Here is an 11,888-nt window from a genome sequence, read left to right as displayed (position 1 = left end):
GACCTCTGGTCTGGGACTGCCTGGGGCACCACACCCTCGCCCAAGGTTTGGACTTGCACTGATGTGCACCATTTCAGGAAGCCTGTCCAGAACGTGGCTCCAGGGCCACTGAGCTGAGGGCAAACCCTCTTGGATTAGCGGCAGATGACAGGGACCGCCCTCCCTCCGCCCCGCGCCTGCCCGCCCGGGGGGCCAGGTCAGCGTGGGGGCCGGCAGGGCAGGAAGCGGTACTGGGTCCCGTGTGGGCTTCTGTTCTCCAGGAAGTCCGAGGGCACATCCGCACCTGAGCACCCCCCAACCTCTGAGCCTTACTCAAGCCGCCGCCAGGCTGCAGGACGAGCCTGGGCTCCTCACCTGCACCCGGGAGGGTGCAGACTTGCAAGGGGGGGCCCGGCTTGGCCCGTTCGCGGCCCCCTTCGTTAGTGCCGTCCACGTTTACGACGTTCCTCCTTGTGGACACCAGAGGCCGTTCGGGAGCCCCCCTCCTCGTGGACACCTGGGGCCCAGGAGTAGACGCCGTCCGGGCGGGGGACGGGGGCCTCCCCCCGCGGAGGCCCAAGCCCCGCCCCTCCGGCCGTCAGAGGGGCCGATAGGCTGCGGGCCGGGGGCTGGGCTCCGGGGCGGGGGAGGGCCCTTCCAGCATAGAGCGCGGCGGCCAGACCGAGTTTCGAGCGCGGGGCTGTCCCCAGTTCGCGCTGTGTCCTGGACCTGGACCCTGGACCCCGGACCCCGGACCCCCGACCCCCTGTACGCTCCCTGTTCCCGCCCCGGACGCCTGTGTGCGTCCCCCATGCGCCGCCTCGGACTCCCGCTGTTCGCTCTGTGGCTGCAAGGTGAGTGCCAGGGCGAGGGGCTGTCCCCAAGGCGAGGGGCTGTCCCCTGGCCGTCTGCACCCCGCCGAGCTCTGGAACAGACCCAGCGGTTGGGCGCTTGGAAGGGAGCCCTCAGCTCAGAGCCCTCAGGTGACAGGCAGAAACTTCAAAAGGGAACCAGGGAGAAGTAGCTTAGGGCGTGTCCCCAGCGCTGGTCCCGCCAGCGCTGGTCCCGCCAGCGCTGGTCCCGCCAGCGCTGGTCCCGCCAGCGCTGGTCCCGCCAGCGCTGGTCCCGCCAGCGCTGGTCCCGCCAGCGCTGGTCCCGCCAGCGCTGGTCCCGCCAGCGCTGGTCCCGCCAGCGCTGGTCCCGCCAGCGCTGGTCCCGCCAGCGCTGGTCCCGCCAGCGCTGGTCCCGCCAAGGATTCAGGGGAAGGTGGAGAACCCCATGGCCTACCCACCCCGGGGCCTTGGGGTGAGTGCCCACTCCCACCTGGACTCCCCAGCGTGGCAAGGAAGGGAGGACCGAGGAGCAATGGCCTGGGGCTGGGTATAGGTGGTAGTCTACCCCGCCCCCCCACAGGGGACCCACCTCTGGTGGGGGGAGAAGCCAAGTGTGCTACTGGCCCCAGCCCTCACGGCTGCTCCTGGGAGCTTTCTGGGCGCTTTCTGGGCTGGGGTGTGGTGGTGTCCCAGCCCCCCAGGCTGGAGGGGGTCATTTCTCTGGCAGGCAGGGCCCCTTTCTTCAGGAGGTTTGCGAGATAACGCTTATGGAAACACTTGGCCTAACGCTTTGAGAGAGACACAGAAAAGGGTGTGCTGGTGCTCCAATTCTGGGCCTCACCCCCACTCCCTGGGCTGTTTGTTGTCGGATACCTGGGAGCTTCTAGATTTGGGCTGGGTGAACGGCCTGCCAGGCAGGCCAGTGGGCTCTCCAGTTAGGCGCAATTATGGGAGACATTGAGATGGCAAGGAGGGCTCTTGTGCGCCCTTGGACCCAAGGGAGGGGAGGGGACGTCTAGGTCAGCCCTGGGCTCTGAGGGAGGAGCTGTCCTGGCAGCCAGGGCAGGGTCCTGTGGCCTCTGAACCCAGAACCTGACACCTGGTCCTTGGGCAGCAGAACTGGGTCTCCAAATCTCTGGTCCCTGCGCTGCTAGAGGACTCCCCCAGAGGCAGAGATACAGACCCACCACAGGCCTGCTGACCCCCTTCTCTCCCACAGTGGCCGCCCCCAGTGTCCCCCTGCCCCATGTGGAGCAGTACGAGGTGGTGTGGCCCCAACGTCTGCCACAACCCCGTGCTCGCCGAGCCCTGCCCTCCCACTCGGTAAGTTTCAGCCAGGGAAGCTGGCCTGGGGTCCCTCCTGTAGTTCCCAGTGGGCCCAGCCAGTTATGAAGAGGCAGCCTGTGGGGCTGAGGGCCAGGTGAGCTTCTGAGAGGGCTCACAGCCCTCCTGGGCCTCCTGGACTGCCTCCACCCCCAGGCCTCACCTTCCTACTTCCTGCCTCGCCCTGCCCTCTAGTGGGTGGGGGTGCCTTTCAGGAACCCTGCTGGCCCTGGCCACGCCCCAGTTTCACTCAAGGGCTGGATCCTCAAATCTCTCCTAGGCTAGAGGGGATGGCTCACCAGAGGCGTGTTTATGGTGACACACCTTTGTGAGGCATCTGGGGCTGGCCTGGGGTTCCCCAAGGCTGCCTGGGGGCATTCTTAAAATCCACGTGGGTGTGCCTGTGAGTGTGGAGACCGCCCTCTCCTGACCTCAGTATCTGGGAAAAGCCTTCCTCCACCCCGGGCCCTCATCCCACCCTGGGGGCGGTTCCAAGGTCAGCGAGGTCAGCCGCCGGGGCTCTCCCCTGGGGTGCCCCCTCATGGGCCCTGCCCCCACCTCCTCTGCTGCAGTGGTTCTAAGGGCAGCCTGGCAGGGTCATGTCTCTGTCTCCCCTCCCCCTGCTTCCCGGGGAATGGGATCCCAGTCATTACCCTTGTGTGGACCGATGGGGAAAATGAGATCTAGAGCCCCAACCTCCTAATACCGGCCTGACTCTGAATGACCCCGAGGCCTCCTCTGAGGGTCTTTCAGGTTTCAGAGTACTCCGGACTTGGGCAGCATCCCCACCCAGCCGAGCTCCACTGCCCCCAGGTTTGAGGTGGGGTACACCCCTCACCCTGGACCCCTCCCTCTCCCCTGCCTCAGGACCGGTACCCGGACAGTGTGAGCTATGTCCTTGGGGCCCAAGGGCACAACTTCACCCTGCACTTGCGGAAGAACAGGTAAGTGGAGGCCGGGCCTGCAGGGTCTCAGCACGCCCACGCCGGTCCCACACATGCCCCCAGCACCTGGTGGCTCTTTTCCAGGGAGCTGGTGGGCTCGGGCTACACGGAGACCTACAGCACGGCCAACGGCTCCCAAGTGACGGAGCAGCTACAGAGGCAGGTACAGGCCCCTGGGCGGCGCCCCCCAAGGACGGTGGTGGGCAGAGGGAGCACAGGGCTGTGCACCACTTACCCTCCCATCTCCTGCAGGATCACTGCTTCTACCAGGGCCACGTGGAGGGGCACGAGCATTCTGCCGCCAGCCTCAGCACCTGTGCCGGCCTCAGGTGGGTGGGCATTGCACACCCGGGGAGGGGGGTGTCAGCACATCAGTGCCTCAGCCCTCCCCCACATGCCCCAAGGAGGTAAACCGAGGCCAAGGAAAGCGGGGCTTCACATGGCAGCCTTTCTGCACACGGGTGTCTGTCCTGTTAGAAGTCACGGGTCCCCTAAGCTATGCAGCTCTCCTAGGGCTGTGGGTGCTGTCCCCAGTGTACCACTTCCCTGGGGGGCCTGTGTCCTCGGGCACCAGAAGGAGGCCTTCTGTCCTGCAAGGGTTTGTCCTCCCCAGATGGGCATGGGGTGGGGGGGATGTGCTAATTTGGAACCTGCTGGCTTCCTTCTGCCCTCAGGGGCTTTTTCCGGGCTGGCTCGACTGTCCATCTGATTGAGCCCCTGGATGGGGCCAGTGAAGAGGGGCGGCATGCGCTGTACCAGGCAGAGCACCTGCAGCAGAAGGCCGGGACCTGCGGGGTCAGCGATTCCAGCTTGGAGAAGGCCTTGGGGCCTCGGATCTCAGCAGCCTTCAGGCCCCGGGTGAGCGGGCGCCCCCCCCCCCCACCAGCTTCATCATCTCCCGTCTGCTGGGGCTGTGCGTCCCCTAGACTGCAGTGTGGTCAGCTGAAGCTGAGTGGGGGTTCTGTCCACCATCCCCATAGTCAGGGTGTCTCCGAGCCGTCCCCTTGGCCAGTGGGCCTGGACCTGGCTCCACCGGCAGCTGCAGAGATAGCTCTAGTCTGCACTGGAGCCTCCTGGACGGTCCCCCCAGGAGTGAGCAGGGGGCCGGTGCCAGCTCCAGGTCCCTGGGACAGGGTCGGTATGTGAAGACTGGGCCTCGGTCGGCAGGGCGGTGGCTGGGGCAGCTCACCAGCTTCTTGTGCCCCCAGAACTGGCTGCTGCCCCGGGAAACCCGCTACGTGGAGCTGTACGTGGTCACGGACAGTACAGAGGTAGTGCGGGGTGGGGCGCGGGGGCGGGGGCGGGGGCTGGGGCAGGCCAGCGGGCTGCGTGCACCTGACGGTCTGCCGTCCTTCAGTTCCAGCTGTTGGGGAGCAGAGAGGCTGTACGCAGGCGGGTGCTGGAGGTGGTGAACCATGTGGACAAGGTGGGGGCTGCTCCCTCCCAGCTCAGTAGAAACCCTGGTTGTAGAGATGGGGGGGCACGGCCAGCAGGTGGGACCGTGGGCTAGGTGAGCAGGGAGTGGCCTCTGTGTCTTTGGCCCTTGCTGTCCCTGAGCTTGACCAAGGGGTTCTCTGCCCGAAGCTTTATCAGGAGCTCAATGTCCGTGTGGTCCTGGTGGGCCTGGAGATCTGGAACCACAGGGACGGGATTCACGTGAGCTCCCAAGCCGACACCACGCTGGAGAACTTCCTCACCTGGCGGGCGCAGAAACTGGCGGGGCGTTACCAGCACGACAACGCGCAGCTGATCACGTATGTGGGCCGTGGACGCAGAGAGCTGGGCCCTTGCAGCCAGGGAGGGCTGTGTGAGAACGAGGGGCACGCGGGAGGGAGGCGGCTTTCAGGGCATCCACGTCCACGCACGCCTCTTGTTTCCAGCGGGGTCGACTTCACCGGGACCACCGTGGGACTGGCCAAGGTGTCGTCCATGTGCTCCCGGGGCTCAGGGGCTGTGAACCAGGTGTGCAGGGAATCTGGCCTAGGCTTGCTGGCTTCTGGGTGGGGAGCCCGGTTCAGAGCTGGAGCGGAGTGCGTGAAGGGGAGCCCCGGGGACCTAGGTCCACATGCTCGTCCCCGAGCCATCCACATGGGCTGGAACACCTGGATGGCCACCTCCCCTGGAGGATGGGTTGGAGCTTTGAGAAGCGTGGTTGGCAGGAGGCCGCGCCCAGCACCCAGCCTTACCTGGGGCAGTGGGGTGGGGCGCGGGTGGGGGTGGGGGTGGTGCAGGCAGCACCAGCCAGCACAGCCTCTCCCTGTAGGACCACCACCAGAACCCCATCGGTGTGGCGTCCACCATGGCCCACGAGATGGGCCACAACCTGGGCATGGCCCATGACGAGAACATTCAAGGCTGCTACTGTCCCGTGCCGCGGGAAGGTGGCGGCTGCGTCATGGCGGCCAGCATCGGGTGAGGCCCAGGTCTGCCTGCGGAGCGGGGTGTCCCAGTGCCCCCCACCTGCACCCCCTGACAGAGTCACCCCCCTCCCCCAGCGTCAAGTTCCCCAGAATGTTCAGCCAGTGCAGCCGTGCCGACCTGGAGCTGTTCGTGGAGAAGCCCCGGACGGGCTGCCTGGACAACGCCCCAGACTCTGGCCGGCTGGTGGGCGACCCCGTGTGTGGGAACTGGTTCGTGGAACGTGGGGAGCAGTGTGACTGCGGCCCACCCCAGGTACACAGGCCCCCGTCTCCGTCCTGCAAGCGGGGGCGTCCATGCCTGACCCACCAGGTGCCCTGCGCGCCACAGCCACACGGCAGAAAACGCTCCTGTTCGCTGACACCCGTCACCACCCGCAGGGGCTGCTGGGGAGGGGGTCCTGGGGTCCACCTGGAGCCCGCTCTGACCTTTGCTGTGTCCGGCCCTGCCCTCCAGGACTGTCGGAACCCCTGCTGTAACGCCACCACCTGCCAGCTGGCCCACGGGGCCGAGTGTGCACAGGGCGCCTGCTGCCGGGAGTGCAGGGTGAGTGTGACACCTCCTGCTCCAGCCCGGCTGTGCCCGCAGGTCAGCGGGTGGGAAGGGCCCCGGGTACCTGCCTGCCAGCGCGGGAGGCACGGGTCTGTTTGCGGGCCTGTGTTCCCCAGGTGAGCTCTGCTCTTCCGGGCAGGTGACACCCGCCGGTGAGCTGTGCCGTCACCCAAAGGACGCGTGTGACCTTGAGGAGCACTGTGACGGCCGGCAGCCGGGGTGCCCAGAGGACGCCTTCCAGGAGAACGGCACACCCTGCCCGGGGGGCTACTGCTACAACGGAGCCTGCCCCACGCTGGCCCAGAGGTGCCAGGACCTGTGGGGGCCAGGTGAGGCAGGGGACCCCAGGCCCACGGGCGGCCGCGGGTCCTGAGCGGGAGGACTGACCTCCTCCTGCCCCCACAGGCTCACGGGTTGCCGTGGAAAGATGCTACACCTACAGCATCTCGCCCGACTGTAAGGGCGGGATCCCCCTTGGCCCCAGCAGGTGAGCGGTTGTAGCCTGACTGCCCTGGGTCCGGGACCACAGGATGTCCCTGTGAGCAGGGCTGCCCGGGGACCGAGTCAGGGGGTTCTCCGGGGGGCCCAGCCTGCCTTTCGCTGGAGTACCCATCAGTGGACCCCACAGCCTGTCCAAGGGTTCTGGACCTCGTTTCCCGCAGCTCCCCCGGTCCTCCTAAGGGGGGTGCGGTCAGCACGCACCAGACAGGAGACCCAGCAGAGCATGCATGTTCCTCTTGCACAGGGTCAACAAATGTGGCGTCCTGTACTGTGAGGGGGGACAGAAACCCCCAGAGCAGAGCTCCTGCACCCTCACCTCCTCCTCGGCTGCTTGCCAGGCCCTCGTCCTGGAGGAAGGTGTTGGCTACGAGCCAGTGCCTGAAGGCACCAAGTGTGGCGAGGAGAGGGTGAGCGCCCAGAGCCCCCCGACCCCGTTTGCTGGAGGGCACATCAGCTGGCTGCAGCTTTTAGGGGATTTTGAGGGCTGTGAGCCTGGACGTGTCCCACATGGCAGTCAGGCTGCTAGACCCACAGGTCCTAAACTTGTGACCCAAGGACTGTGCGCAGGGACTCTGTCCTTTGTTCGTGTGGTTTGTTCACCTTTCTCTTGGGCAAGTCCCCCCAAGGCACCCACCGCACCCCTAGAAGGGTGGGGCCAGTCCTCTGGCCCTGGTGGGCTGGCCGGCCAGCTGGCAGAGGGCATATACACCAAGCCTGGATGCCGGGACCACAGCCAATCTCCCCCAAAGCTCACCGGGCAGGCTGTGGGGCAGCGTCAGCCGACGTTAGAAGTTGGGGTACAGGGGCTTGAAGCAGCCCTAGAATGGCTGCCCGAGGAGACACTCCCTGCCCTCCAGATTTGCTGGAAAGGACGCTGCGAGCACCTGCAAGTTTACAGGTCCAGAAACTGCTCCGCCCAGTGCAACAACCATGGGGTATGTGAGTCCACGGGACATCCCGCCACCTGCCTTTTGGGGCTGAAGGAGACTGGTAGGCGGTGCTCAAGATGAGCAGGGGACAGGGCCAGCGCCCGGGGGCTGAACAGCAGCCGAGGGACTGAGCTGGTGGGGATCTGGGCGTCCCATGTGAGCAGAGGCCCAGGGCAGTCGTGCTGGGGAACCTGTGGGCTGCTTGTGGTTGAAATGACCCGCTGTGGAATGTGGCTACTGTGGTCAGCTCTCAGTAACCTGTGTGGTGATGCTGGGACCCAGAGCTTGAAACAAGGGGCTGGAGCGCCCCCCTCGGGGGCTCCCGTCTCAGGGAGGCCTGGGGGTGGGCCCCGAGAACAGCCCACAAGAAGCTGCCCGGCCTGCGCCTCCCGCGCCTGCGGTGCTGGGAAGCAGGGCCCTCCTCTGTTGTCAGCATGTTCCCTCGGCCTTGGTCGTGGCAGCTCGTGGGTGAGCTCGGCCTGTCCTCCATCAGTGGGGGCCGCGGCAGAGCCCCTCCTGGGCCTGAGGCCTGGCCCTGACCCCCACTCACCCCCAGGTGTGCAACCACAAGGAGGAGTGCCAGTGCCACCCGGGCTGGGCACCACCCCACTGCACAGAGCTGCTGCCCTCCGTGCACACAGGTACGTCCGGCCGCCTTGGGGCCCGCACGTCTGTACAACCTGACGGGGTCCAGACCACATGGGCAGGGCTGACAAGGACACCATGTGCCCACAGGTCCCTCCGGGCATTGTTAGATTCAACCCCACGCTTTCTGGGCCTGTGTGGCCACCTGGGCCCCAGTGAGACAGACGAGAGGCCCATCCTAGAGGGAGGGCACAGGAGCAGTGACAGGAAGCGCTAGCCCCTTTGCCGGGTCCTCAGCCCCCTTCTGAGTCTGTGGGCCCCCACTGCCACCGTGTCTTCCTCTGCAGCAACCACTGTGCGTGTAGCCGGCCACAGCACCACCCCCTCCAGGGCCTGGCCAGACCTGGCTCATGTCACTGTGGGCCCGGGGCCAGCTACCACTAAGCCCTCCAACTCATCATCTGAGAGCCTGGAGTGCTGTTGTAATGTACTGGGTCTCTGTGCTGAGGGTCCTCAGACAGGCCCTGGGCTCTAGGGAGGGTCCCAGGGTTCTGGGCTCACTGGCCCTCCCAGCCCTCACTACCCTCTTGACATCTGGCCTTGTGCACCCCTCCAGGGTCCAGGAGCCTCCTGATGGTCGTGCTGGTGCCTGTGGTGCTCCTGGTGGCTCTGGCCCTCCTGGCAGGTGCAGTCATCTACCGAAAGGCCTGGGGCCGCAACCCTTGGGGGTGAGCCTGCTCTGGGGTTGCAACACACACGTTGTCATGTGCAGGGAGACCTTCTGCTCACAGTTGGGAAATGCCCGCTGCTGTTTGAGGAAGAAGAAACATAGCCCTTCCCGGAGAGGGCTTTGGGGCCTCTGCCTCTCACTGGGTGGGGGGAACAGGTGATGACCTTTGGTGACAGGTGGATGGTCTGCCCCTCTGTCCCCCCACACAACCCCTCAACCTCTGCTGGCACCGGAACACGTGGGATGACGTGGGCTTGCAGAAGCCGGCCCGTACCAGCCAGGGTCCGAGCTGCCGTGTGACCTCACCCCACTTTGCTGGGTGCAGGACACGCCAGGAGCCCCTGGGTCCCTGGGTCAGACCCTGAGGCCAGGACACACTGACCAGTCTTGCTTTCTCCCCAGGACTGCAGCACCCAAGACCGCCATTGGGCTCTCCAACCCCCTGTTCCACGAGGGGCGCGGTGTGCCAGCCAAGGGTGGGGCTCCGGGCCCCCCCCACCACCCCAGCCAGCCCGCCAGGCCCGCGGTCCCCAGGGCGACCCCCAAGCAGCCGCCCCCTGCTGTAAGCATTGCATCCCACTGTCCCCGATGGGCTTTGGAGGCCACCCCATCCCTCACAACAGGGCTTAGAGCTGGCCCGCAGAGCAGAGGCAGGCTTTAGGGCCTGCAGTCTGAGAACCTACGTGAGCCAGTGACAGAACTGGAGCTTGAACTTGAACCTGAGACTCTTGGCCTCTGCACGGTCAGTCAGAAGGTGTTAAGGCCCAGATCCCCTCCGTTGCTGTCCACCTCCTCCGAGCCCCCTACAAGGCTGAGGAAAGGGAGCATGGGAGGCCCAGCCGGGCTCAGGCCTTGCTGAGCAGCGGGGTGAGGGAGAGCCCTCCACGCACACTTTATTCTTCCTCTGGGAGGGGCGGGAACCTTGGGTCCTGCGCTGGGAGCGCAGCTGGAGGCAGGAGCCCTCCTGTGAGACCCAGGCTACCTGTCCGTTCCCTCCAGCCTCCAGCTGCCACGTCCAAACCCCCCTCCACAGTTCCTGTGTACACCTGGCCGCCCCCAGACCAGGTGAGCAGCGGTGGGCCCGTGCAGCCAGGCCATCTGGGGACTGGATTTGGTGGGCAGGGATCTCAGGAGGGCTGATGGCCCAGCCCGGAGGGACAGCACGAGTGCTAGACCTGGGGCCTAGGTAGGCGAGCTCGGGCCTAGTCTGATCACTGCCCCTCCTTCCCACCAGCTCAGACCTGCTCCGCCTGCCAAGCCCCTCCCTGAACTGAAGTCCAAGCAGGTGAGAGCCTCCCCCAGCTACACCTGTGCCCCTCGCTGGTGGCAGGGGCTCCGTGGCCAGTGTCTGCGGTTTCTCTGCGTAAAGCCCTTGGCGTCCCTTTGGAGCTGACGTCTGGAGATGCTCTGAGATACATAGTCGATTACTCCTTCCACTGTGACCCCCGTGTCTGTGTCTGTCCGTGGGCCTGCCAGCAGCAACCATTACTGTGGCGTTTGCTTGATGGAGATTCTTTCTCTTTGTAACTTTTTAAACTAACTTTAGACTTAGAGTAAAGCTGCAAAAATAGCCTCAGGAGGGACTTTGACAGGAAAACGGGGGCAGTTGGGACAGAAAGGTTTCTGGCCAAGGAGTGGTGATTGGGAACGGCACACCCAGGGTCTCCCCTGGGGATGGGTGACCAGTGCCCACCCCTACCTCCCCAGGCCTCCTCCTGAACCTGACCAGCACACAGATGCAAGTTTTAGTGAATTCTTGGCTTTTGAACTTCCCAAGACCCACTTTCTGGCAATTTAAGAGCTTTTCTTGGGAAACACTGGGCTGGGAGGGGTGGGGGCAGGGATGTCGAGGGAGAGGGGGAGGTGGTGATGGGCCCAGGAATGGGGTTCTGCCACGTTTGGGCTTCATGCTGCCCACGGTGGCAGCCACGGGTTGGGGGCACTCTGCAAGGTGCACAGGAGCAGGGCAGACCTGGGGAGCTTTGCACCAAGGGGCTGTCAGATGGTGTCCACCGTCTGCTGTGTCCTCCAGGTTGTCAAGCCGATCTTCCCACCCCCGATGCCACCGGTCAAGCCTGGGGCTGGAGGAGCCCATCCTGGACCGCCGCCACAGGTGAGCCTCTCACACCCAGGGCTCTGGGTAGCAGGGTGAGCCTCTCCCCCACCGCACTGCCCTGACACTGTCCCGACACTGTCCCTGTCCGAGGAAAGGAAAAGTTAGGGGCCGTAGATATAACACCCACTTTATACTCGGTCAGAGGGCGGGCTTTTCCCTGACCACCACTCCTACCGGCTGCGAGTCTGCCTTTTCTTCCTGTTAGTACAAGTGAGAAAGTCTAACGGCTACAAGACGTCAGCTGTCGGTCTTATGGCTTGCGGCCCTCACTGCTGTCACTGCACCGGAGCCACTGCATGTTGCATGAGCCGAGACCTGCATCTTAAGAAATGTGAAAGGAAGTGAGATTAAGTTGTGCTCCTGGCGAAGCTGGTGGATTTCGGCATCGGTTCTTTTTCCTCCTCCCAGGGCGTAGTCGGTCCCAAGGCTGCTCTGAAGCCACCGGTGCAGAGAAGGTGACTCGGGTGCCAGGCCCCCGCCGCAGCGGGGCAGATGTCCTTCATGTTGAAGGGACCGGGCCTGCCCCGCTCTCTGTCCCAGGGGCCGGATCGCTGTGAGAACTGCTAACTGGGCCGGACTCGCTCTCCACCCCCACCCCCACCCCGCCCGCCGTGCCCCCTGCCCGGATCCTCGCGCTCCCCCCACCCCCACCTCCGGGCTCACTGCCCTCCGCCCTCGCCCTCGGAGGGGCCGGGTCCGCTGTGAGAAGTGCCAACAGAGTTGGCAGGGCCGGGACCCCGAGAGGCACCTGCGGCCCCCGCTGCTGCTCTGGAGGCCCCTGGCGCGCCTGCAACCGAAACCGCAATGAAAAGTGTGTATTTTATGACAGTTATTGATCGAGTTCTCAATGACGCGAGATTCTTATTAAATCGATGAAAGAGTGTGTGCTCAATAACGTGGAATTCAACTGATAACACGTAAGGGCCCTGTGCTTGTTAAAATAAAATGAACACTGGAAACGGAAAACGCCAAAATCCT

At 64.9% G+C, this 11,888-nt stretch overlaps 1 protein-coding gene across 4 annotated transcripts; it reads left to right on the top strand.

Moving 5' to 3' along the window:
• The first annotated feature begins 623 nt into the window (after window positions 1-623).
• Window positions 624-11,876, top strand: ADAM8 (ADAM metallopeptidase domain 8). Of its 4 annotated transcripts, none has more exons than XM_053910099.1 (25): window positions 625-833; window positions 2,032-2,135; window positions 3,003-3,079; window positions 3,164-3,242; window positions 3,332-3,408; window positions 3,754-3,937; window positions 4,288-4,350; window positions 4,437-4,505; window positions 4,664-4,833; window positions 4,960-5,041; window positions 5,343-5,491; window positions 5,575-5,752; window positions 5,954-6,043; window positions 6,189-6,378; window positions 6,455-6,536; window positions 6,795-6,957; window positions 7,408-7,485; window positions 8,036-8,120; window positions 8,412-8,546; window positions 8,681-8,792; window positions 9,197-9,356; window positions 9,794-9,859; window positions 10,029-10,079; window positions 10,827-10,907; window positions 11,319-11,876. In XM_053910099.1, exons 1-25 carry the CDS (start codon window positions 791-793, stop codon window positions 11,367-11,369), a joined length of 2,619 nt encoding a protein of 872 aa, XP_053766074.1. In that variant the 5' UTR covers window positions 625-790; the 3' UTR covers window positions 11,370-11,876. The 4 variants fall into 4 exon arrangements, with proteins under 4 accessions (XP_053766076.1, XP_053766074.1, XP_053766075.1 ...); XM_053910100.1 differs by having other exon boundaries at window positions 11,116-11,805; XM_053910101.1 differs by lacking the exon at window positions 9,794-9,859 and having other exon boundaries at window positions 624-833; window positions 11,319-11,805.
• The last annotated feature ends 12 nt before the right edge of the window (window positions 11,877-11,888 follow it).

The sequence above is a fragment of the Panthera pardus genome, unplaced genomic scaffold, assembly GCF_024362965.1.
Source record: "Panthera pardus isolate Hobbes unplaced genomic scaffold, ASM2436296v1 HiC_scaffold_22, whole genome shotgun sequence".
Taxonomy (NCBI): domain Eukaryota; kingdom Metazoa; phylum Chordata; class Mammalia; order Carnivora; family Felidae; genus Panthera; species Panthera pardus.
Note: the sequence above shows the minus strand (reverse complement) of the source record. Positions and strands in the feature narration are given on the sequence as shown.

What these genes read in the sequence shown, in the direction of transcription:
- ADAM8 (XM_053910099.1), top strand. Translation starts at nt 791, where the DNA reads ATGCGCCGCCTCGGACTCCCGCTGTTCGCTCTGTGGCTGCAAG. An exon ending in GAGCCCTGCCCTCCCACTCG is followed by an intron (nt 2,136 to 3,002) that starts GTAAGTTTCAGC and finishes CCCCTGCCTCAG; the next exon opens with GACCGGTACCCGGACAGTGT. An exon ending in CCAGGACCTGTGGGGGCCAG is followed by an intron (nt 6,379 to 6,454) that starts GTGAGGCAGGGG and finishes CTGCCCCCACAG; the next exon opens with GCTCACGGGTTGCCGTGGAA.